Genomic DNA, 25,443 nt, shown 5'->3' on the forward strand with positions numbered 1-25,443 from the left:
GCAAGCCTAGTGCCTGCATACTACTGTACCATGGAAAATAACCGTTCTAGCTCTTTCAGAAACAAATGTTTTCGTGTTTGTGTTGTCCATTAGATGCAAGTTCTTGTAATGACTGTCATAGTCTCTGAACACCATCTGGCCAGTATCAGTGCAAAAGGAACAAATAGGTCACAATGGGTCAAAAAACCTTTCCCTCAAAGCTGTCATCACCCCTTACACCCTAAAGCCTTTACATATCAGTTAATTTACACCTCCTCCCCTCCAAAAAAAAAAAAAAAGAAAATGCGTAAGAGGAATATTAGAAAGTGCAATCCTCCATAGAGGTAATCCCCCCCCAACAATATTCCTCCAATGTGATGAGATGGGGTTTCTGTCTGATCTGCACCAGTGCTTAAAATCTACATTTAACTGCAGTGATCAATGAATAAAATCTCTACTCCTGGTACAAATGACTATCTACAGGAAGTTATTTCAATTGATAGTCAAGGCTGTAATGAGGCCGTCAACCAATTCCATGTTGACCTCAAGCGCGAGGGACTCCAAAACGCTGAGGGAAGATATTTCATGTTTTCCCTTCCATGTTGGAAGCAGACATTAAAGTGATGCATATAGCAGTAGCATTTCAGGGCATCATTCTGAATCACAAAATGATCTCTGCCAAAACCCTACAGCAAATACTGACAGACATGACTTTTTGGTTAAAAGTCACACAACTGGGAAAAGTTAGGGCCAGTAGAAACTACATATTCTGTTTCCTCCTAATAACGTTTGCAATAATCTATGTAATAATTCTATCTCTGGAGTGCCCAACAATACTCACTGTGTTTACAATACATTGCAAATATGCAGCGCTGGGCCAGGGTTGATATTCTTTCACTTCTATTAAGGCAACGTGTGTCCGCATTCCTGGGCAGTGCACGGCACAAGACCCAATACCCCTGATCCCCAACAGTGCAGAATCTCAACCCTCATGACTGAGGCTGAACGCTCCAACCGTCCCCCTTCTCCCCTCACTGAGGAAAGTTATACCTTCAGGCCCCCAAAGCCTAACCTAAAGGTTAAGTCTGCCAGAAAACACAGATGTGACAGCTTTGTCATTCTGCTGCTGGATTGATGTGCCATATGGTTTCCTGCACTTGTGGCATGGATCTGAAAAGTGCGGCGCCGCAGTCTCACCCTGGTGAATGCCCTGCAGTTCTCAGCACCTCTTCTGCCCTGACAGACCCTGGTGATTGGCTTCCTACAGCAGTGCTTTTTTTGTCAATTTTAAAGGTCGAAGTTAAACCACATCGGAGGAAGGCACTTCTGAGGCAAAACAGCCACATTTTGCAAAATAAAACAGCTCAGGGGGATTTCAGGGTTTGTCTCTCCTCCGTTTGAAAGATATGGCTGAATCCGTGGCCCTACGTGTAACAGCACATCTTTCATTTAACCTTTAACAGTCAACACTGCGAATGTAACAGTCGCCACTTACACTCCCTTGTTTAACACTGGTGCAGACCAAACCCCGCTCACCCTGCTCTTAAAGAAATGAGCACCCCTACAAAAGTAACCCTTTCCCCACCCCTGTTCTCTGCCCCCCACCCCCCCCCCCCCCCCCACTGTCCCCATCTTAGCCCACTTTGTGCTCCCCACGGACGATGTGAGAGGAGAACTCGTAGCGGTCCTGGCTGCGGTGGCCACAGATGTTGCACTCGAGGGGCTGGCGGAAGCCGTGGCAGCCCATGTGGATGGTGAACATGACGTGGTCCAGGAAGAGGACGCGGCAGTGTTCGCAGTGGAAGGAGCGCATGGGGCGGCCCTCGCCGTCCACCACCCGCAACGCCTCCCTAGGGCCCGGGGAGCCTGAGCCCTGGGGCTGGGCGGCTGCAGTGGCCTGCAGTAGGCCCCCCTCCTCCCTCTCCCGCTCACCCCGGTCCCTCTCTTTGGTGTGGGCAGGGCTGTGCCTCTCCCGGCCGCGCTGCAGTGCTAGAGCGGGGTGGTGGTTGGCGCTGCCAGCAGGGGCTGCGGCGGGGCACTGCTCCTCAGCCATGCTGTCGTTGTCCGTGGAGTCGTGGCAGCCGTTGCTGGGGGGGGCGGTGTGGCTTCGGCCCGGGGGCCAGTCCTCGTGGCCCTCGCCCGCCTCCCGCCCACCTAATCCCAAGGCCACACCTCCTACTCCAGCTCCGCCCCCCACACAGTCTGCTCTTGGCCCAGGGGTAGCCAGCTGGTTGTAAATTGAGCTGATGACTGGGGTGAACTCTGACAAGCAGGTGGCATGTGGCGGGGGCAACCGAAGGGGTCGAACAGGCTCTGGACCTCCCCCAGGCCCCCTGAGGTACTCCCCTCCCACTCCCACATAGTGGGAGGAGTCAACCCCTATGTGCTGTGAGCCAAGCATGTCCCCTTCCTTGTCAAGGGGGGTGTCAGCCATGTTGAGACATATGTGCTTCTCTCCTGGGAAATAAACAGATGTCTCTATTCAATGGCCAACATTGACAACATATTGCAAACACATGGCTCACTTTTAAACATACATGTCACTTTCAATATTTAAAGAAGGCAGATTGAGTACCCACTGTCACATGTCAGTATCATGATCTAACTGAAATTCCTTGCACCTCATAAAGCAGACTATGAAAATAAAGACAAGCATGAGCAGGTGCTCACCCACAAACTTCTGGGGCGTGGATCTCTTGCGCTTGGTGACACTGTTGGTCAGCCGGTCCATGAAGATCGGCTGCAGAGGATCTGGTGTGAATTCCAGGTCACGCGCGTCTTCTCCTATACCAGACAGGAAGGCGTTAAAATCGCTAGCTTAGCTTAATAGCTAGCCAACAACTTCAGTGTGTCACTGTATGGATAATGCTATAGTAAAATGTCCTGCTACGGACAGCTCCTTCACCCCATCCCTTCAGACGGGGCCTGAAGACGCACCTCTTCAGACTCTACCTGGATTGACCCAGCACACAATTGGTCCCCCCCCCCCAATCAGTGCTGTCGTAAATTGCTGTGCTTTTTAAATTGTTTCTTGTTGCCGCCTTTACCCTGACGCTCACTGTGCCGTTTGAAGTTGTTGAAGTTTGCTGTTTGAAGGTGTATCGTATTAGTTGCCCTATACGCTGTAGTTGTACAAATCTGATAGTACTGTGTCCTCAAACAGACGCTGCTCTCAGCTGAGAACTGTCTCATTGTGGAACTGTACACATCCTGTCCCCGTACTGTCGCTATACTTACTGTATGCACTTTTGTAAGTCGCTTTGGATAAAACTGTCTGCTAAATAAATAAATGTAAATGTAAATGTAAAATGTGTATGAAGTTCCTGAGCAAGTAAACAGTTTTGAAAATAAATGCTATTTACCACACATTTCTGTAACTTCAAGAAGCTTTATATTAATCAAAATCATGCCTCTTTTTTACCTCTTGAAATGTTTTTTTAGATAGATATAGTAAAATACAACGTGTACCAACAACTCTGATTGGTTAGGCAGACCAGAGAAAATTCTTGCTTCCATACCGCCCACTTTTGGTGAGGAGACACTAATTTATAAAGTACAGAGATCTAAAAATACAATTCCACCCACCATGCCTCCCAGCCCCCATTGGTGAGTGCCTTTGCTTTGTGTGGTTACTGTGTGTTACTCTGTGTGTGATTACTGTGTTTTGTTTTTAGTATTTCTAACAGCTTTATGCTTTTCTTTCCCTTTTTCACCCTTTTGAACTCGCAAATCATTCTTTAAGCTTGCCTCTCCGCACCACCAATAAATAAAATAAAAATGTATTTAAGAAGTCCTTCATCCCAAGTGCCATCAATATTCTTAACTCTACAAGTGACTGACAAGATTCAAGCCAAAGACACTGACAAGAACTGTTTTTACTTATTTATCTAACTATTTACTTATTTATTTATTTTTTAATGTGTAATGTGACCTTGTCTACGTGTTTGTTTTATTAAATGCCTGTCTGTTTCTTATGCTGTTGTGCTTGTGTTTTGGTGAGCCGAAGACAAATTTCCACCCTGGTGGACAATAAAAATATATTCTATTCTATTGTAACACCCTCTATACTCATACCAGATCACTGAAGAGTGACAAATGCAACTTATTGCTATTTTTTGCAAGACATGCCCCACAGTGCATCATAGGTGAGGAAATGGTAACTGAAGGATAAGTGTATCTTAACTGACATTATCTGAGCAACTTGAAAGGGTCTGATGAGTCACTAGAGGGTGCTAATGAGCAAGGAAACAAGGGGACTCCAGGAGGATCAAGGCAGCTACGGACACAGCCCAGCATCAAACTTGTGAAATCTTGTACATCAGCGTGTGTCAAAGCTGACATTTCTTAGGGTGTAGAGCTGAGTCAGTGCTCAAGAAGCATGATTTGCTGACTTGAATGTTTTACCCTGTATTTGGGCACTGTACATTACCCTGTGTGTAAGCACTGTAAGTTACCTTGTACGTTACCATCTGCCTATGGGCGTCCTATCCTGTGTGTAGGCGCTCTGTGTTACCATGTGCATTGCCCTGTGTGTAGGCACTGTGTATTACCCTGTGCATTGCCCTGTGTGTAGGCACTGTGTATTACCCTGTGCATTGCCCTGTGTGTGGGCGCCTTGCGATAGCTGGGGCTCCAGGCTCTGCAAATAGCTGTGGCAGCGCTCCTGGTGCTCCTCCAGTGTGCTCTGCTGCTTGTAGCTGCGGCCGCAATAACTGCACTTATAGGGCTTTCCAACAATGGGGGATGACACTGAGAGAGGGGGAGAGAAACAGAAACAGGACAGGGGAAGTGGGGCAGGGGGTAGAGGGAGAGAGGAGGGGAAGGACAGGCAGAGGAGTACAGGTGGACAAACGAAGGGGGAGAGAAAAAGATAGGGTAAAGTGAGAAAGCGGTCTTAGCAGCAGACCATGTACATACGACCCAGAGGGTACACACGTGTACACACGTCATGAGACACGTAACTGACAGTACCTCTGAAGTACCCCGACACAGAGTGCGATGTTACCAAGCCCCATTTGTTTGGTACGCTGCCCTATGCAGAACGGGTGGCCACTGATGTTTAACAAATACCTTTACGAACACCGGAACAAAACTGTAGGATTTTGGAGATTTCCGGAGGTAAACTGGTTCGGAGGACATCCCCTCATCTTTTTTTTTTTCAGATTTCCATCGAAAACGAGATTTCCCCTCTTATCAGGATTCCCCGAAATGGTCTTTCGCTGCCCGCCTGTGACGTTCGATAGCGTTCCTCCTTCCTGGCGTGTCAGCCCTGCTGCCAGGAAGACACCCCACAGAAGACAGGACGGTGCACCGCAACGGCTTCACCTGAAATCTGGCGCCCCGCATATGCTCGTTTCTGAGAATCGGCGACTTCACCTTACCTACAGGGTGAGACCCGCCCTGTCCTCCTGCGTGTTCAGCACTAACATCCACGACAACACCACCTGATGAACGTGAATCTTCATCATTTGAAAAAAAACATCAACAGGATTTCCTGTTTTCATTGTCTGTAAATGTCATTTACGTGTAAGTGCTGCACTGAAGCTTGAGAAGTGTGCAACACTGTGTCCTGAATGTTCCCCTGTCACTCTTCGACTAGCTTTTTATTTAACTTACGTTATGGCCCAGTTCTGCCATATTATGTCTCCCCTGTAATCCACTACAATCAGATCTGACCTCTAACTGCCACGTGTGTTGGATAGTACTGAGATCAATTGAAAAGGTCCAGCAATGTAACAATTAACCAGCTGCAAAGCGGATTAATGCTCCATGAATTGGACGATGGTCTTAGGCATACACGTAAAGGCCGGGGCGGCAATGTAGCATAGTTGTAAAGAGCAGGGTTAATTCCCAAAAGATTGCCAATTTGATTCTCTGCTGGGGCGCTGCTGCTGTAGTCTTGGGTACGGTACTTAACCCAGAATTGCCTCAGTAGATATCCAACTATATAAACAAATACCATATAAAAACTGTGTAAGTCAATGAGAATGTCAGTGAGAATGTCTGATAATTGCCAGTAATATAATGTAATGGCCACATAAAAGGAATGGGTTTGAATGCCTTGCTTAATGAGCTCTGACTGGCTAGTCATCTCCTCAGTCACCCAATGGTGACCAGTTAATGACATTAGTTTTTTTGACAGATTGAGATTAGGTGGCCGCCTGTCATTGGCTCCCCCCCCCCTTCCATTTTGACTTTCTTCCTTGTTTTTCTGCCCCTCGCCCTCTCTTGTCATTAACGTACTTGCACAGTACAACCAAAACCAGGGTAACCAAGTTCAGCATCCACTTTTTTTTCATTGACCTGTGTCAACTCTGGCAGATAGCATAGCATATCTGATGATGGCATTTTCAACCTGATGTAGGCGGAGCTGGCATGCTGCCTGGTGACACTGTTTCCGTCAGTTAAAACTGACGGGAAAAATGGAGCGCACCACACACGCACATGAAAACAAACAAACAACGAGAAGCACACAGAGGTAAAATGGTGTACAGACTACCTTGGCCTGCAGACAGCCCCAGCAGTCATTTTGATATGGATAGGTACCACCATGCAGTGAGAAATTACTTGCTATATCTCAGCTAATACAATCGAAAAGCAGCCATACCACACCAGGTCAGCCATGTTTGGTTTCAGCTCATGACAGCCTGCTTCCAGCTCTACAGTTGCAAATGGGTGTAATAAGCCATCATGTTTCCTGTTCTATTGCATAGAAGTGATAGAATGTCACATTGTCTCACGCACTGAATTCAGTATCGGTGTCATTGTCTCCCCACTGATGCTCCTGGTGTTCCTTCCCCCACCCCCACTCCCGCACAGCAAGCGTGGTCTCACCAGAGTGGGTGCGGAGGTGTCCGGTCAGGGCATCCCGGCGGCGGCAGGCGTAGGCGCAGAATGGGCATTTGAAGGGCTTCTCCCCGGAGTGCAGCTTGATGTGACGCAACAGGTTCCCCTTCTGAGTGAACGAGGCCCCACACTGGTTGCATTTGAAGGGCCGTTCTCCTGCCAATCACACAAACACAGGAGAACAGGCTTTTACGACACATGCTTCTCTATGCATAATATAATTAATTCCTGCGCTCTGTACAGCACAACGGTGGTTACAATTCAGCACCTGTCACAGACACACGTTGCTGTATTACAAAACTCTAATTTGTAATCAAACTGCCGTAATGTTAGGCTGTTCTGTCACTAAATCTACATATATTTTTACTACTACTGTTGTGAACTACTTCATATTTCATTACTGGTACCTTACAGCATGAGTGTAAAGCTAAGGGGCTGGTGGGAATGCTAGTTTTTGCTCAAAACTCTCAGTTGAGTTGTCAGTTGCATATTTGGCCCAATCAGTTCCTTAACTTACATTAAGCCAAAACTTACATTATAACTGAAGATGTGCACATGTGTACTGCACTGAAATATTTTGCTGCAACACATATTGGAGAATGTGTCAGTAAAAATGCACACAGCCCTAGTAATTAAGTCATTATGGCCTATTCAGCAAAACACATCAACAAAAAGTTGCTGGCATAAAAACACACTGGATCTCCAGGACCTGAATTTGACAGCCCTGACAGGGAGTTTTCACAAGTTTGGAGTCACCCCAGATTTTTGAAATCTTTCCAGGAAAGGTTTTAGGACTTTCCAAGAGTCAGACATTTGGGAAAACTGGGAACATTCCATGTTGGCCAGTTAGAAACTCTAGATATAACTTCTTTACAAAATACAATATTATTGTTAACTTTACTGAATTCAGGTCACAGAACACAGATATTGCTTGAGGACAGACCACTGTAAGGGCAGTCATAATCAAAGCAAAACTAATTTAGCTCTACACTTGAACAAGGAACAGGTTAAACTAAATTTCAAAAAAACCCATAAAATCACATTCAGTGACTGAGGCATCATTATTTAATAAACTATTTTAGTAGATTATGCCAGTGTCTCCCGCAATAAAATCCTGGACACCATTCATAAAACAATTAGCAATACCGACAGATGTTCAACATTATTGATTAAGCCTAAGTAGTTGCTAAATGGGGCTTAGGAGAAGCAATTGAACAAATGAGACAGCTGCAACTTTCAAGGAGCAGATATTAGCAAAAACATGTTGTATAAACAGCTACTTTAATAGCACAAAACAGCACATACAGGACACACAGTAAGTCCCAAGGACAAGTGTTGAGCACACTGGGTAATGCTAAGCATATAAGGGGCTGCAGGCTCATAAGGTATATTACCCAAACCAATGCTAAAATCTTATTCTATTATATGTGTGTAACATATGTTCAGAAGGTTACCCTGGATAAGGGTCTCCACTTACTGCACAAACAATGAGATCTAGACTAAAGGTTCCAGCACTGCAAATAAATGCAGCTAAAACTAAAAGTGATAATTTGCTAACAGCTCCTGCTTGTGCTTAGTGTTGTATGCACTTTTCTTGGCTTTCTTTAGGAGAAAGTTTGCAGCTGCTACACTTGGAAAAAAACAGCTCAAGAGAAAGTTGTCTGCATCTTGTAGCGCTCTGGATAGCTTGGCACCCCAGCCTCCCCTTTGTCACCCTGCTGGCCTTCACCTGTGTGGCTCCGCTTGTGCACCATCAGCACATTGGGCCCGATGCAGATCATCCCGCATACGTCGCACTTCAGCTTCCCATTCGGCAGCCGGATGGGCCCCGGGGAGGCCGGCTTTGGACTGGCCCACTCGCCGTGCCCGGCCCCTTCACCACCGCAACCTCCCTCACTGCTGCTGCCGCCACAGCCCCCGTCTTCCACCCTGTCCCCTCTCTCATCCTTCCACCCTTCTCCCCTCTCTCCCCTCTCTTCCCCTCTCTGAAGAAGGGACACGCAGCCCGGCTCATCGTCGCTGTACAACTCTACCTTGATGGAGTTTGCTGGAGAGACAAAGGCAGAGAGAACCTGTGCAGCAGACTGTTTTTTGCTCACAACGTTGCTGGCGAGAGGGAACCTCACACAGCTCATGCTTTGCATCAGTGGCTGCATTCTAAATATCACCACGCAGTTACATGTGAACAGCGAGACCTATGCGTGTTAAAGCAATAAGAAATCCTAACATGGATCGTTACAGTGTGTGTACAGATGCACAAAGACATGGACCGGGTGTATACTGACCACTAAGGGAACGCTTGGGGGAGGAGTGCTGACTGTTGGGAGTGCTTACAGTGGGGCCCCCCAGCCCCCCCGAGAACTCCCTCTCCATCGATGAGTCTCCGCTGCCTGCAAACGCATAAGGTTAGCGGACTCCAGTGCATCGTGAGACTCCGAACACTTAAACTACTTTGTTTCATTTGAACTCTCAGTGAATGTATATATCACACAAGCAAGACATCTGAGACACACACCTGATAACGTCTACAAAACCTAACAATGAACTTTCAAAATTTTGTGCCATTTTACTTAGCCAACATCCACACACACACGCGTACTATATTCAACTCTTACCTGACACAAAGGAGCGGCCATTGCAGTCGTCAGCATTCATTCTCACACCAGCTGACTAAGTGACAAACAAACACAGACATTTGAATTAGATTGGTCGTGTGGTGTCCGCTTCTACTGTCTAAAAGTCCTTGCCCTCCCATGTGCGTCTGTATTAGTACCATCCTACATAAAGGCAGGACAACGAGCACACCAACGTTTGCTTCTTGCATGTGTTATAAAAGCAGTTTTTATGATACTCACATCGTCAGAATTAGCCCGGTTCATAGCTGATGGCCTTTGTTCTTCTTAAACCTAAATGCCTAAATGCCCTTAGCCTCTTCTGAGTCACTGAACCTGCCTGTCTTACTGTTCCTTTCTCCTTCTCACTGATTCTTTTCTGTTCTGACTTTATCTCTGTATTTCTCTTTTACAGTCTCTCAATTCTTTGTTCCCAGTTCTTTTGTTACTCAGACTTTGGCCTAGTGTCTCTTGAAACCCCCGAACCTCATCAGGCTGTGCACACGTGAAACTACTGCATATTATTTATAGGGGCGGCAGCAAGCGTGCTAACACCTCCCCGAGCTCTCTCCTCCCTCTCTTCAACCTACACCCAGGAAACCCTAAGACAAGAGGGCAGAAAAATGGCTTTACACTGAGACCAGACTGAAAATATTGGGGCAGGGCTCAGAGACGAAAAAAGTGAGAAAGAAAGGGATCAAGAGACAGAGAGAGATATAGTGAAGAAAGACAGGGATGAACAAAAATACTCCACAAGGGAGTAAGTGTGACTGGCAGAGGGAGGGAGGGATTGAAAGAGGGAAACAGAGCGAGAGAGAAACTAAAGGGAAGAAATCTCTGCCCATTTGATTTCAGTTTTATCACTGAAATCTAAGCTAGACAACACAACATCCGGTTAGTAGGTAGGCTGCTTAAGAAGCTTTACCGCTCAAACCTGCAAACACAGAGGTTGTGAAAAGGTAAAACAATAGAGACATCAGTAATCAAATTTCAGTTATTACCATCATCACTGAGCACCAGCAATCTACATTGGCCCTCAGAATATGTTTTGCCACTCAACAACTAACTTACTTTTTCATTTATAGTCTAATTCAACATCACATATATAATAAATTGAACAAGAAATTAAGACGCCATTAGCCATCAAATAATGAATTACTTAAGGCATTCAAGAGCAACAAGATATTTTCACAAACTTCTTTTACACGGTTTTTAATTTTTTTGTTTGTTTGTTTTTAATATTTTGTTATATATAAAGATGTATTGCCGAGTGTGCAGTCCATTGAGGATTAAGATAAAGCGTTTTTAAAGTAAGTTTTAAAACATTTAAAAGTAAGTGCTGCAGAACCTCCCGTGTTTGTAATTAACAAAGATGGTGATTTACTGATCACACATTTACGGAGAAATCTAATCAGAACGTGGTCACTTATAACGAACTTTGGGAGCACATACGAGATAAATTTTCACCTGGGTAGATACTGCATAAACTCTATGGCACACATAGATATCTTGCTGATTTACAGGTGACAGTGACTGTTATTGCTCTATGCAATCTCTAAAGTCTCTACAGTCTTTAAAGTCTGGTGCTTGTCAATTCTCGCTTTTACGTGGTCATTTTCTATTAATTTAATAATCATCTTTACATAACATAACGCGAAACAGTAACAATTCAAACAGGATATCAAAACAAGGCACGGCAGACAGAACACTGGCAAGATGACAAGGCCCTGACATGATCAGCAAGGATAACTTTGACTAGCTACGTTGGCTAGCCAGGTGAGTAAACTTGTTAGCTAACGTTACATCTACCTAATCTAACTACCTGAGTACCAACTTTTTAACTTATTTGAACAGGGACCTTGACTACGCCACTCTGCCAGAAATAATTTACTATGAACACATGAATTGTTTTTCAAATCCAAGCTGCCACTGCTGGCAAGGTAGCTGTGGGTGATGTTGCTATTGCAAACTTAGCTAGCAAGCTAGCTGTCAATTAGTTAGCTAGCTATAGTTTGATAGCTAGCTAGCCAACTAGCTTAATTCGTCGCGACCTGCTAAACCAACGATCCTGTCACCCCAGCCGAACAGCTAACAGCAGAGTCCGTTTATGAAGCCTTAGAACATCAAACAGCAGCTAGCAAGCTAGCTGCTTGAGCTAGCAAACATGACAGTTACTCGAAATTGACACACGCAATCGCACACCACAAAAAACATTATAACAAGCTAGTAATCACATTCAACGATTGACTGGTGTTGTCACTAGCTGCTTTGCAACAGTAGCTTGGTAGCTGTATCATTCAGCGCATTGTCTGCGAGAAGCTGGATAATGTTTCTTGTGCGCCGTTGCTATGGCACCCACCACTCAACCGACGCAGACTAGCCAGCCAGCCTGTCCTATTATTAATATTATTATTAATATGGACTTTCAACATTCCCACCAAACTTAAACACTCACTTTTCTACTACCTCACCCTCTGCCTCACCTGGCAATGGACTCCGATTGTCAGATTTATGTTTCTGGTTCTCCCCTTGTTTTCTCCTGCGAGGGCTGCATCTCTGGGAGGTTTTACCTGGAACACCAAACAGCTTCCGGTCCCACGCTGGGATATAGGCCGTAATAATCCAACCACGGAAGCCCCGATCGGCAGTGAGTACCGAATACATCGATGTAGAATAGAAGAGAAGGAAAAAGTTGAGACGTCTTTGGACTGAGCGCAACCGTTCATGGCCCTGCTGTCTGCAACGTGTGATTACTGTAGTAAGATAACTAATGATTCCTTGTTGCCAGCTCCTTCGAACGGTCGACAATAATGGGTTGCCGGTTCAATCCCCGCCGGGGCACTGCTACTTACTGCAAGGTACTTAACCCACAGTTGCCTCATCAAATAACCAGCTGTATAAATGGATAACACTGTAACATTGATGGATAACATTGTAAAAAAACTGTAACCTATGTAAGTCGCCAAATGAATAAATGTAAATCATCAATCTTAATGATACAGTGTCCCGTTTGTGTTAGTTGATTTCTTTTCCGTAGGTGTATCTCAGCTGTAGGTAAACCGTGGTGTTGTACCCGTCATCAAAGGTACTTTGACGAAGTGAAACATGTTAGACGTGTCCGGCGACAGGGAAAACATTGATTACAGTCCATTTTTTCCCTTTATAATGTATTATTTCTACTGGTTGCTGGTCACGTTGTATTTCTCTTATGTGTGATATGGATGAATATTTTAGCAATCTGTGGATCGCTAGAGACATACCTTAAATTGAGAATATATTTTTAGTTATAACTTCTAGCTGCATTTATTCCTCCGGTGTACTGTGATCGTGTGCGTGTTGTAATAATGTGTGAAATAACACAGGTGGAACTTTTGGCTAATGTAATAGGTTTTTTGCCCTTTTCTAAATGATGGCTGGCGTTTGCATTTAGCATTTAATGGGCTGTATATCGTTACTAGATAATTGTGCACCGAAGCGGTTAGATTTTGCTGCATAGGACACATTAATGCCGCAGAATTCTAAGCTTGTTTTGAGGCCAGCACCATGATGTGAACCGATGTTATAAGCATTAATCGCTGGCACCGAATCGCTGAATCACTGTCTGCAATCGCGTTCAGTTTTTTTTTTTTTTAACTGGCAGCAATTTAGTAAGTGGGTTGTCAGACCTGCCCATCCGCGGATCCATATTTAAATTCTGGAAAACAGGAAAGGGGAATCACAGCTGCACACACACATATTTTATTTTTTAAAACTGTAATCATACAACTTTGCGTTTTCATGGAAACAACTGATCCCAATAGCTGATATTTCGGCCCCTTTGGAGTTGATATTTACCATTTAAAATATCAAGAGTAGGAGGCTTCAATGTGCCCAGTCAAAACCGTTGCAGCACTCTGTAATTTCTTGTTAGACTTTGAGGTCTTTGAGCCTTATAGGTTTGAACATTTTTACAAGAGCAGCACATGTTGGGCTGAATATAAAAATTGAATTTTTAATACTTTACATTTTATTAAACTTGTACAGTGTCTGTGTTGAGCTAAGACACCGTGATGTAGTATTTTCATTATTTCCATGTTCAGTTAGGATTGCTGTGTGTCATTTTCTCATATAATAGCTGTATCATCTGCTTACTGATCCTGTCATGTGAGAAGGATTATGTTTGTCGCTGGTCCACCAATCCCACACACTGTGTCCTGTCAGTTTTTCTGTGTTTGTAGAAAATTATTTCTTGCGGAAAATATTGTGACGTCGTAGCAGCGTCTCATAAGCCTCCTGGATCTTAATGAACATCTGCTGGGCCTCCAGCATCCTGTTGGGGTTGTGGTCTGGGTGCCACACCTTCACCAGCTCCCTGTAGCTCCGTGTTATATCCTCTATGGAGGCATCCTCACTGACTGACAGGACCTGAAACACAGCACATTTTCAGGGTGATGTAACTCCATAGTTACAAGCAGATAGATGGACAGATCTTGCAGCCATTTTCACTGCCTCTGTAGAGACTAAACCCCTTAAAAGCAAAGGTAAAAGCAAATTATGAGAAGAGGTTGTAATTGCCAGTAGGGGTTGCTCTTTCCCCAGTGATGACAATAAACCCAAATGCCCCTGGTTGGTGGTAGGAACACTTAGCGTATGGAGATGTCCTCTCCTAGAAGAGGTGATAAACCAAGGTCTTGACACCATGAGATCATTAAAAACTCATCGTGTTCTATAAAATCATTGGCCCATAACTGTAATTTACTTGCCTTTTCTCAAGCATTTCATTTTCCACATAATGCTTTCATCTCCATTGTAACTGATGTTAAGTGCACTTACACAGAATGGCTGCTGTACAAAACCCACATTAAGGCTATACATTCATGGTGGATTAGGTGGGTGTACCTTTTTATAAAAACACTTTAGGATCATACCATATCATATTATATTGTGTTTCACTTATTGTGAATATATTTATGTGAATATATTTCACTTATTGATTGTGAGACAGTCAAGACACAGAAAACAGCAAGTGCATATACAACAGATGCTGGCATACATACAAATTACCAATCCACATGCCTCACATGAACTACAGTTTCTACCCATGAAAATGTATATTTTCACATATCTACAGACCCATGTGCACACACTTCCATCTGACCTTCAGTGCCTCCTTCTCTCTCTGGCTGTGCTCCCGGAGCAGGATCTCCAGCACTTTCCTCCAGCTGTCCTCTGCTCCCCCTCCCCCTGTCACAGCACACAGAATTCTGTATGGCAGCAGCAGAAAGAACTCCAGCACGTCCCGGAGCCAGGGCAGGAACCACAGTGCGTCCAGCAGCGCAGCCACACAGTCCGACAGGTAATACAGCGTGGCGGTGGTGTTGTGAAATACGCAGTATCCCAGAGGGGCAGAGAAGGCAAGCCAGGCCAAGCCTAGGCGGTACAGACGTGCAGCTGCGGAAGGAGAGGACACATACAGATGAAGAATGGCAGGAAGGATGTCTAGAGATCAGGGAGCTACTAGGAAAAGGAAGGGGGCACGCTTTGTCTTTAATGCTGAGGAATGAACTTAAGCAAGTGTTCAGTCTTTGATTTTAGGCTATTACACATTATCCCAAGTTCAGCTGTCACTGAAATTTGCCAAAATAAGTTGAATAAAAAGCAAAAAAGTACATGTGTGAGGCACTAAACCTCAAAACAACTATATTAACATTCATTCATATATGTTGTTCATTAACATACAACTTATTTAGCATGCCAATGCAGTGCACTGATTTATGTAAAGTGCACAGATCTCTCCCTTTGGTTTCTCAGTTAAGTGTCAGCATTTCCTCACTCCAGGAAGAGGGGTGGGTGGAAACTGACCTCCAACCCCCTGAACAAAGTCAATATTTTTACAACCTCAATTTCAACTCTGAAAGCATGTTTAGGTGGCTGTCTTTGACATTTATTTTTATCAGGATTTTACTATTTTGTAAGATTGAGTTGAAATGGCAAGTGATGCTCTTGTAAGAGTGGAAATGTGCAACAGAACACGTATATGCTGAAAAAGGAGGTAATATCTTTTTGGCCTAAGGTTAAGTTGTTTGGGAGAGTATTGATTAAAAAATTTACTTGAGATGCTGTTAGCAGTTAAGACAGGAGATAATGTTGGTCCTGTAATATAAAGCATGTAGAATACAATTCTTAATTTCGCCATTCTATAACATACACATGCCAGCAATGTTATACGGTGTAGGAAGAGCCTTAAAAAAGTGATAAAATTGTTTTTATCCTCTATAAATGCGAAACCACTCATGCATTTATAAAACTACAGATAAAAACAACACTATAGCAGCTGTAAATGTTCCAAAAATGTTACAGAATAGTCATATATTCAGGGACAGGAATGAAGACATGAAAATATTGTAATAATAAACACAGTTTGAAACTATTTCTACACATGGCACATTTACATTCTTACTACACATTATTCTGACTTTCTGAGTTTTTTCTGATTTCTCAATCCAGGTAACCTCCAACTAATGGATTAACATTTTAGCAACATGAGTGTTATTTTATTGAAGCATGTACCATTTCAACGTGCACCTTTAACCATATGACACTAAAAATGTTGAAAACCTTCATATTGCAAGTTGATGTTCAGTCATACAAGTGGACACTGATAAACACAAATTGACCTAAATAAAATGTATGCTGTTTAATCTGAAATATATTGTGCTTTTATTTTAGCTGCAGGTGGAAAAATTAGTACAGTCTCTTTTTAAAGCTCCTTTCAAATAGCTTCAAAACAGGTGTTTTGAAGAGAATTCTCACAAAAACATAATAAAACTTAATCAAAACCCTTGGGAATCTCCTGAGTTGCAATGAAATATAAAACAGCTTGTAAAATTCTAGTGTTAGCAGCTTTTGCAAGTGGATATGGAACTGGCAAAACAAACACTCTTTCACACAAAAACACTCTTAAAGTTTAGGAAAAAGCCAACACATACTCTGGGGACCACAGGATAACTTATCTTCCGTGAATGGTACTAAACAGACAAAACAGAGCTGGGGAGAAGCAGAGAACAACACAAGAGCAGGGAGAAGGGATAAAAGGCAGTGTAAGGAGAAGCTCACAGATTCAGACAGAGAAATAAAGAAGACAGAAGACAAATAGAAATAACTACCATCTGTAGGAATGTATGCACAAAGTTGCTGACAAGAACTGAACCACAACGGACAGTTGTAACAACCTGACAGTGCTTGTGTCTAGACCTGCTAAGCCACTGAAATGTGCTCCACTTTTAAAAGAGCTCAACAGTTAAGCAGTCTAAACTTGGGGTTTAAATGCCTACTGAGGTTGCCAGTTAGGTAGCTGACCCCAGAGTCTTGCAGACACTATATCAGTCAGTCTCACCAAGTGGATCGGGGGGGGTGCCAGATGGGTGCGGCCGTTTGAACCTGCGATGCTGCGCTGCAGTGACACTGGCTGCCAGGCTGATGGGCAGAGGAGAGAGAGTGCTGCCGTAGAAGATCGGGGATGTGATGAGGCAGGCGGTGAGGGTCTTCTGCAGGTTGGATGTCTCGTGGCCTGCGCAGGACACAAGGTGAACTCCAGCACCCACACACAGTGGCAGCACCATCACGTAGAAGAAGCTGAGTGAGTTTAGACCAATGAGGGCCACTGTGCCAAAATAAATGCCCACGCAAACCTGGCCAACAAATCGGGCAAGGCTCACAGGGGGAGGCCTGGCTGCGTGATGCCGCCTGTTCTGCCCGGCCGCCTCCCGATTGGCCTCGCCGACGTACTCTGGAATGCGGAAGATCTCCCTGGCCCAGCCCACTCCAAAGCCCCCCAGGGTAAGGAGCCAAAGCAGAGCGTGGCTGTCCCTGCCTAGGTACAGGTGATGGAGTCCTAGCGGACCACCAACTGCCCACAGCGCATACGCAGTCACCACTCCTTTAGCCATGGAGAAATCTGTGGCTTTAAAAAGCCACTCGCATTTTGGCCTGTGAGGTCTTGCTTTGTCTGCAGCTCAAATGAGAAGCATCTATGTTGATGAAAGATGAAGAAGACAAGCTATGAGAAGGAATCCATGCAGTTAGACAAGTGACTTACTCCTGCTCCTGCCAAGAGGAGTAAACAAAAGGCCATTCCAAAAAGAAATCATACATATAATTTCATATTTCCATTACATTAATGTAACATAATACATATGCAAACATAATAATAAGCAAATTATCACTCTTTAGACTGTCTTAAATCTCTGTTGCAGACAAATTAAATTATTGTAAACAATCATTAATATATTATAACGCTGGAAAATGGAGATTGGGTGGGATGAAGGTCTGTTCTACACAGTAAATTGACTTTTGTCTTATTTTCAGGTGAATTTCTTGAAAAGATGTTGTTAGATACAGTCAAACGGTCAGTGGCCAACAGCAATGAACAGTCTTGCCTTCATCACCTCGTTCTCACTCCCTGTTGATCAAATCACTTAAGTATTCTTAGCACGAAAAATCACTCAAATCACTCATCGTTCAAAGGGGATTGTCTTTTACTCGGTCTTTAAAAATAACTCTGATTAACAAAGAACAATATTGGCAGACAAACATAGTCAATAAATCCCAGTTATTCCATGGTAATCTGATAGTTTGTCGTCTACACTCTCACAGTGAAATGTTTGCGATTAATATGGTTCAAATACACGGTAGGCGATCCAAGGCGAGGGTAAATTAGACTTATATGACATGAATATTCAAGAGACACTTTAAAATAGTGTCATGGCGATGCATTCAGTAATACCGTGCGACATATTTATTTGACAAAACTCTCTATATAATTGTCTTTTTAAGCTTTCAAGCTTACCTAATGTACAAAATGCTTGTCAGTGCCGTTTCCGTCTGTGTCAGTGTGGTTCCTGTTGCATCTGGACTTTGGCTTATGACTCAAATGGGCACAGCAATGCTGCGATGTAATATGACACGTTATTTACATCTACTGATCAAAAGATTTAGAGAGACAAGGCACTGGCAACAATATGAACGGCTTGTAGATTTCTAGGAAGTACGTGCGTGTGTTTAATTTGTCCTGGATAAACTGTGGACGGTGGGTATCTGTTGTAATACAGATATTTAAAAAGCCCTGCTTACCATGTAACTCCTTCATTTCTGGAATTGTCTTAAAACTACTTTAATTGCACGTCAAAGACAGGCTCACCAGTGGCCCCAACAATGATATCAGACACTAAATATCAGACTGTGCTATTCCCATAATTAGTGTATCTGCGCGCAGTTCCACGCGCAGGTTGTGTGGATGTGCAGAATTGATTGCTTTGAACACGCGTTAACTTTCTCAGCCAATCAATTTCCAGAACTATATATTTAAATTTATTTTTGTCTAGTGGGCGTCCTCGCGTTCTTATAACCACCCTTCCCACTCGAGACCACGCCCCTTCGTAGAAAAAGCCCTAAGAAAGAAATCTGCATAACCTCTATTAAGACCGCCTCCAGCTGTGTGCGCCTCCATGTCGCCCCGCCCTGAATGAGTCCAGCACCAACCGAGTGGAGTTCAGCACGCTGCTCATGTGTGCACAGAAACAGGCGAAAGAGGTGATCAGAGAGCATCTGCAGAACCTACCGGGCCTGTCCAAAGCGAGCAGCGTAGCTAGTTACAGTGTTTTTGTTGCGAAGATTAGATATGTAGCATGTTGTTTATTTTAACCTTTTGCAAGCCTGCGAATACATAATTCACGACATGGTTAGCGGAGGATGGAAGCAGACGACGTGTCGGTTAGAGAGCAGATATTCCACGACCGGGTTCGAGAGACCATAGTAAGTTGTTCACCACTAAACCTTTGCCAACTATAAATATATCCGTTGAGGTCTAGGGATGATGTTAGATATGCTCGCTAGCTGGCATTCATGACTGCATCACGGACAAGGTAACATATATTTTTAGTCATTCTGATGTCCGGAGGTAACGTCAGCGAAGACTAGCGCTAACATTTCTCCTTTCAGCGATTTATACAGTAAAACAACACAATCCTAAATATTTTTCTCCTTATGAATACTTGCTAACTGTAACCACAGATTTGGGGAAAAGTGGATTTTTAGGTGTGCTGCTCCTTTCAAACAGTACGGGAAGTAACGTTAAATTGGAGTTGGCAGCCAAAAGCTAACTAGCTAGCTACCTTTTTTTGTTAGCCAACGTTACAAGGTTTTTAGATCATCAGGCATTGGACTAAGAGCTGTCTTTTAATGTAATTTGTACACAATAGATCGTAGTTCTATTGTAATGTACTGCTGGAACAGAGATGCTTGGGGAGGAAGCCGTTGTAAAGGCTTATGATCATCATAATTTAAATAGCAGTCAAAGGACAACATGCCCTACTATTACCGGGAGTCTTATGTTTTAAATAAGAAAGTGCTATACATTGGATGTTTTACATTTTCACAGCTAAGGATTACTTGTGTTTAAGCTAGTTCCACAGATAGGTGTTCATGTCAGTGTTTGTGAGCTAATCAACACACTGATTTTCTGTCAGTCCAGTAGGATCTGGGGTGGCGACGGTGTAATCGGGGATCCTCAAGTAGACAGCTGTGCATTAGCTAAATGGCTCCATCAGGGACAGGAGGCCAACCCTAAAGGGGGCAGGGGCATCCTGTTTTGCACCTGGGGTCTGGCCATTAATTTGACCAGTTGGTCAAATGGAAATGGGTGAAGGGGCTTATGGGCTATCTGTATATATTTACATGAATATGAGACAGCTGTTTGTATGTAGGACATACTTGAGAGGTTGGATATTATTTTTTTATTTTGCTTGCATGCGTGTGTATGTGTGTGCTTGGGGGGAGGGGGGGGGGCACACCAAACCTTTCCATTCTTAGCTGGTTGCAAGGTTAGCTGTGCTGTATTGCATTGGATTCATCTGGGACATGATTTGCTGCAGCTGTTGTGTAGTGTGTGCATGCCGCTCCACGTCGTTGTCCTCAAGCCAGCACACACCACAGTGTGTGGCATTGACAATGACGTGGAGGGCAAGGTGCAGCTCTCACTCAACTTCAGACCAGCATAATATTACAACACAGCATTTGGGACTAACCTTTGACAAAGCCCCCCCCCCCCCAAAAAAAAATAAATAAAAAGACAAGACATACCACATCTGGACATACACACGCATTCAGCTGACTGTTTCCTCTGGCTATGTGTAAAAAAATCTGAAAATTCCTTCAGAAGAGAACTAATCTTGCATTCTGTTAAGCAGGAACATTTCACATGATCCTTTTTAGTTAATGATTTATCATTTGGATATAAAAGATGTAGGGTTGTTCAAGGTAGTGTGATACATATATTATAAATGGGAGCGAGAGAGAGAGAGAATATGTGGAGAATATATGTGAATATAGAGATTAACTAGCCTGACATAGAAGAAGACATAGAGGTGTTTACTTTGACATGGATTCTTCTAAGGGTATGTGTTTATAGCAGTTTTTTGACTTGGATCTGGAAAGGAATGATTAAATGATTGCATTTCACTAAGCAATGTGACATTAACTGTCATTGACTTTGACAGTAATTTGTTATCATATGCTTCCCTGGTAAGGATTCTGCTCAATGTGAATTGTGGTGCCATGACAATTTGACAATCTTACAGGCCTGAAGTGCTGCCAAACATAATGTCTTTTTTATTTCCTTCAGTGGGGTAAGATATGTTGTGCAACACACTTAAGACATTTCCCCTACTAAAATTGAACTTCAACATATACTAGTTCCTCTTTCACTGGTATAACTGAAATGCTGTACTGCCAAGTTATATTTTGTGTCGCAAATAATCATTTCATTCAGGGGTGCAGTTACATGGAATTCAGTGGCCTTCATTGTTAAAGTGTTCCATAGCCTACTTAGAGAAGTTAGGTAAAGAGGTCCACCCCACTGCCACACAGATAAAGGAAACACAGATAATGTAGACCACAAATGTGTTCGCACTCACTGTGAGCAATCTCTTGTTTCCCACTCTGTACAAGGAATCTCTCATATTGGTTAATGCTGAAAGAACTAAACTGAGCTTTGCCCTGCTATAACTGTGCCTAGCCCAATCACTCTGAAACCTATCTGAACCTGCAGACAAGGCTTTCTTGGTTTTCAGTTGAGTTTCCTGACAAAACTTTGAATGGGACAAAGAACTTTAATGTGTCTCTCCTGATGTAGACAATCTGAGGTTTAGCAGACCTGAGAAAAGCCAATAAGGATTGTTTGATTTTTACAATGCGGCATCAAGGCCATGCTAAATGTGCTGAAATGGGGCATTATATAGGCTCCATAGTGTTTGTCAGCCCCGTTTCAGGCAGTAAACAAAGAAGATGTAAACACAGCATGACTTAAAGACAGCCCTCCTCATTACAGTGTGTTGATCCTCATAAATGTACAAACAGGGCTTTCAGTAACTGTCTAATCCTTGTGCAAGCCCCAGTGGATTTGGAATACAGAGAATATCCACCCTACTTGGCCTTAGGTAGGGGTTGGTCTGCCCAAACAAGCATTTATTGGCATTGGTTGAAAAAAGGCCAGTAATGCTTCTCATCTCCCTTGTGCTGACTTGGTGCTCCCCCCCAGTGCCAACTGTGCTGGTCTGATTCTTGCTTGTGGCAGCACTCTGAGACTAAAGCATTTGACTGTAGCAAGGGGCTTGTGCCAGTAACTGAATTCCACCTCTCAGCCCAAGGCAAGAGTGTTATATCTCACCCCATCGTCAATCATTATTTAGAGGTCCCACATCTTGCTTCTAATGTATCCTTTCTTTAATCACTTTCAGGGTTATTAGATTACCCCAGGCTGCGCAGAACATGATAAACAGGGTGTTGGGTGACTTCTCCATGGCAACAAAATGGGGGAGGGGTTTTCACTTGCGTCAGAAGAGCACTGGAACGAAAAGATGTCGGGATAAATAAATGGATTAGTAGAGCACATGCCGCTCTCGCTGCTGGGCTTACATTTCACATAGGTTGTGCTAGTGCCCAGCTGGGATGTTGTGTTCTCATTTCGTTAGCCTTTGCACATGGTGCATATCTCCTCAAAAACCTTTTTCTGTCCTCCAGGCTGGTTCTCCACATGTAAAGGATGCTGATACCCATACAGTTACACTCACCTATCAAAGCCGAGGGCAACAAGGCTCTTTTGGCCTTCCCACAGGTTTTGCTTGTTCATTTACAGACCTGAAGTGTACGTGTTGCTCTGCAGAAAAAAATGTTCTGAAATGTTGACAGTCCTGAGAATGTGGTTCTTTCACTGCATTAACCAGTCTTGCATAACATTTAGGTCCATTTAACGTGTGTGTGAGTTCTGTATGTACTGAGGGGTGTTTTTTCTTCACATTCCTGTGTCATGGTTGACTTATTTGGTTTCTACATAGTGAGATTTTCTGCCTGTAGAGGACTGGGCTTTTCTCCCTATGCCCAACCCACACACACACACACACATCACACAAACCCCCTCAATCTCAGGTCAGTGTTGGCAGTGGTCCACCTTGCATTGGCGACAGCACAAAATGGCCCTTCATTGTTTGGGATATTAGCCGGCTGAGCTTTCTCCCTTCTGCAAGAGCCAGGCCTATGGAATTTAAACCCCATTTAAACCCTCAGTCGTCACACGATGCACAACTCCTTAGCCAACCAAGGTAGACCTGCAGACCCAATGCCCCTATGCCCCATTTATTCTGCCAGAATTGGTGCTCCGGCTGTCTGTTCATGTTCCTGTCTCCATCCAACCCCTTCCTCTTTGACCTCTGTGGTCTTTGGGGCTATAGTAGCTATAGTAGCTTACAGTGTTACTAGCCAATCTCTTATCTTATTATTAAATGGGAATTGGTGGCAGATAATTATTCAGCTTTTTACACTGCAAAATGAAGTGAATTGTGGTTGCAGTAAACAATTTTCTCAAGGATATTAGTCGACCGAAGTGATTATTAATTTCCTGAAAAGTTATTTAGATACACATTTCAGTGTTTCCCACAGGTCTGAAATATACTTGTGGTGGTAGCCGGAAAGGGCTGGCATTACCTGCCGGCATAAAAATGGTCTACTACATGTGACAAACAACAAATACGTGTGACCTTTAACACAATATTTTGATTTATTGAATATTTCTATTAACTTCACATAATATATATCACAGATCCAACCCCCCAACCCTCCCCTCCATCTACCCACATGAGAAGAGTAAGGCAAAGTAAAAAAAATTAAGAGTAAAACACTCTTTAGTGTGTACAAAGATGGCACTTAATCTTTCTTATATTTAGTCAGGACAACTTTGCTGCATGTTGTGCAATGGTCAAATTACATGTGCTGAATATGCTCTTGAGTCTTGTAGCTACCAGAGCCATGTAGAGAGATCTATGTATCTCTCTACATGGCTCTGGTAGGTACCAACGCAGCACAGTTGCCACTTTCTTTCATAGAATTCGAAGCTACTACCAAAGTCAAAGAACAAATAAAGTGCTTACACATGACTAGCGTTGGGGCGTCAACACAATGCTCAGCATAGGCTTGACGTGCCGCTCAGTCCTCCACATGACAAGTATCCTAGATATGTAATCACGGAAGTGCTATTTTAAAAAGTAGAGAGTGGGAGAAATAAGGCAAAGACAGAAGCTCAGGTACTTACTATCTCAACAACTTTGCTGAACGTGTATTTCAGCAAACAGAAAAAGCCCTGGCAATTGCTCTGATAGTTTGCCGAAGGAGGAAAAGAGTCCATAGAACGTGGGTTCACGAAATGTTGCTGTCTCGGGATCTTTAATGTTTTGTTTCAGATGTTTAACTTTTACCCGTAATTTGTTGTTAAACTGTAGACATTCAAATCTGATGACTCAGAAACGTCTTCCAGATGAACAAGCGCCTTTTAAATACCTCTTCCAGATCTATCGGCATACATCACATAGATGTCTCAGTCGGAGATGTATGCGTGCTTATAGGGATATTAATACACTAGCTAGCTATCGAGTTTTTTGTAGCTGTGTAACGTTAATACTATAAACTCACGTTTGGATTTGGCAATTGGACAGAACAACTACTAGGGTGACCGTACGTCCTCTTTTTCCCGGACATGTGCTCGTTTTGGGACCTAAAACATGCGTCTCTAGACGAGGATGTGTCCGGGAAAAAGGACGTATGGTCACCCTAGCTACATTTATATCAATGGTTGCATAACATTCAACATGAGAACAAGAAACCTAGACTGGAGCAAGTTCATAGCCGGCTCTTTTTCACCAAGCCATTTTCAGCCTAGAGACGGTCGGCTTATAGGCAGGGTATGCTGTTGTAGTCCACACTAAACTGGGAAAGAGCTTTCCTCATACCCTCTCTTTCCGAAATTGAGCACTTACTGCACTTCTGCATCGAATAAATTTACATATGTACACACTGCTGTGTAAAGGGCTGACTCAGGTCTGAATGTCACTTTGTAAGGACATCTTTGTAGCCCATCTTTGTAAGGGCAAGCTAAATGATGAAACGTAAAGGCACATGTGTCATTTTCTCCCCTTGTCTCATTATCAAAAAATGTTGTGGAAATGGGTTAGCACTTAGGCATGCCTACCGGTTTATTCTGACCATTATTATTATTGGTATTGTTAAAGGTATTGTAAAGGGGAGTATTGTAGCTTCTTTTTAAAATATAAAAGCTGTATAAGGGAAACGATGGACAAGATCAACAAGGGATAGGTCTGTACGATGAAATAATGACTGCTGTGAAACATGATGCATATTATGGAAGCGCAAGGCTTAAAAAAAGGTTTTGTTGGCATGCTGAAGAATAACACCGCTTATGTGGAGCTGGTTCTTGGGACACTGACAGCACCATGTTTACCTGCATTCGCAGGAAGCTACAGTCCTAGGTCGCCTGAGTTTCTTTTGCTGGGGGGTAGGGTTCTCTCAGATCTATTGTTTTGTGGAGTTATGTTAACAGCAGGAGGTAAATTCCACTTTCCTGCCCCCCCCCCTCTTCTTTCTGGCTCTGAGCAGAGGATGTGTGCTGTTTTTCTGTTTTTGT

General features: G+C 43.6%; 3 protein-coding genes across 4 annotated transcripts in view; 1 reads left to right on the forward strand and 2 right to left on the reverse strand.

Annotated features, from left to right (window-relative positions):
- Positions 1-1,612: 1,612 nt before the first annotated feature.
- Positions 1,613-12,001, reverse strand: ikzf4 (IKAROS family zinc finger 4). Of its 2 annotated transcripts, none has more exons than XM_036533501.1 (8): positions 11,921-12,001; positions 9,441-9,495; positions 9,111-9,215; positions 8,555-8,872; positions 6,814-6,981; positions 4,567-4,728; positions 2,650-2,763; positions 1,613-2,436 (listed from the first exon to the last, which is right to left on the reverse strand). In XM_036533501.1, the coding sequence occupies exons 2-8, from the start codon at positions 9,478-9,480 to the stop codon at positions 1,613-1,615; spliced, it is 1,731 nt and encodes a 576-aa protein (XP_036389394.1). In that variant the 5' UTR covers positions 9,481-9,495; positions 11,921-12,001. The 2 variants fall into 2 exon arrangements, with proteins under 2 accessions (XP_036389394.1, XP_036389393.1); XM_036533500.1 differs by lacking the exon at positions 11,921-12,001 and adding an exon at positions 9,681-9,778.
- A 1,158-nt stretch (positions 12,002-13,159) lies between these two features.
- dnajc22 (DnaJ (Hsp40) homolog, subfamily C, member 22) lies at positions 13,160-18,327 on the reverse strand. Its single transcript, XM_036533926.1, has 4 exons — positions 18,265-18,327; positions 16,813-17,446; positions 14,575-14,867; positions 13,160-13,841 (listed from the first exon to the last, which is right to left on the reverse strand). Exons 2-4 carry the CDS (start codon positions 17,363-17,365, stop codon positions 13,659-13,661), a joined length of 1,029 nt encoding a protein of 342 aa, XP_036389819.1. The 5' UTR covers positions 17,366-17,446; positions 18,265-18,327; the 3' UTR covers positions 13,160-13,658.
- Positions 18,328-18,995: 668 nt separating this feature from the next.
- lmbr1l (limb development membrane protein 1-like) overlaps positions 18,996-25,443 on the forward strand; it is a 29,162-nt gene continuing 22,714 nt past the window's right edge. Inside the window, exon 1 of the mRNA XM_036533429.1 lies at positions 18,996-19,229. Coding sequence (XP_036389322.1) covers positions 19,167-19,229 — 63 coding nt within the window. The 5' untranslated portion in view covers positions 18,996-19,166. The remainder of the gene's footprint in view (positions 19,230-25,443) is intronic.

This window comes from Megalops cyprinoides, chromosome 7, assembly GCF_013368585.1.
Source record: "Megalops cyprinoides isolate fMegCyp1 chromosome 7, fMegCyp1.pri, whole genome shotgun sequence".
NCBI classification, from domain to species: domain Eukaryota; kingdom Metazoa; phylum Chordata; class Actinopteri; order Elopiformes; family Megalopidae; genus Megalops; species Megalops cyprinoides.

What these genes read in the sequence shown, in the direction of transcription:
- dnajc22 (XM_036533926.1), bottom strand. Translation starts at nt 17,365, where the DNA reads ATGGCTAAAGGAGTGGTGACTGCGTATGCGCTGTGGGCAGTTGGTGGT. An exon ending in CACCCCCCCCGATCCACTTG is followed by an intron (nt 14,868 to 16,812) that starts GTGAGACTGACT and finishes CTCCTTCCGCAG; the next exon opens with CTGCACGTCTGTACCGCCTA. An exon ending in GAGAGAAGGAGGCACTGAAG is followed by an intron (nt 13,842 to 14,574) that starts GTCAGATGGAAG and finishes GCTGTGTTTCAG; the next exon opens with GTCCTGTCAGTCAGTGAGGA.
- ikzf4 (XM_036533500.1), bottom strand. Translation starts at nt 9,704, where the DNA reads ATGAACCGGGCTAATTCTGACGAT. An exon ending in GCACAAGCGGAGCCACACAG is followed by an intron (nt 6,982 to 8,554) that starts GTGAAGGCCAGC and finishes TGTGATTGGCAG; the next exon opens with GAGAACGGCCCTTCAAATGC. An exon ending in CACGCCCCAGAAGTTTGTGG is followed by an intron (nt 2,437 to 2,649) that starts GTGAGCACCTGC and finishes TTTATTTCCCAG; the next exon opens with GAGAGAAGCACATATGTCTC.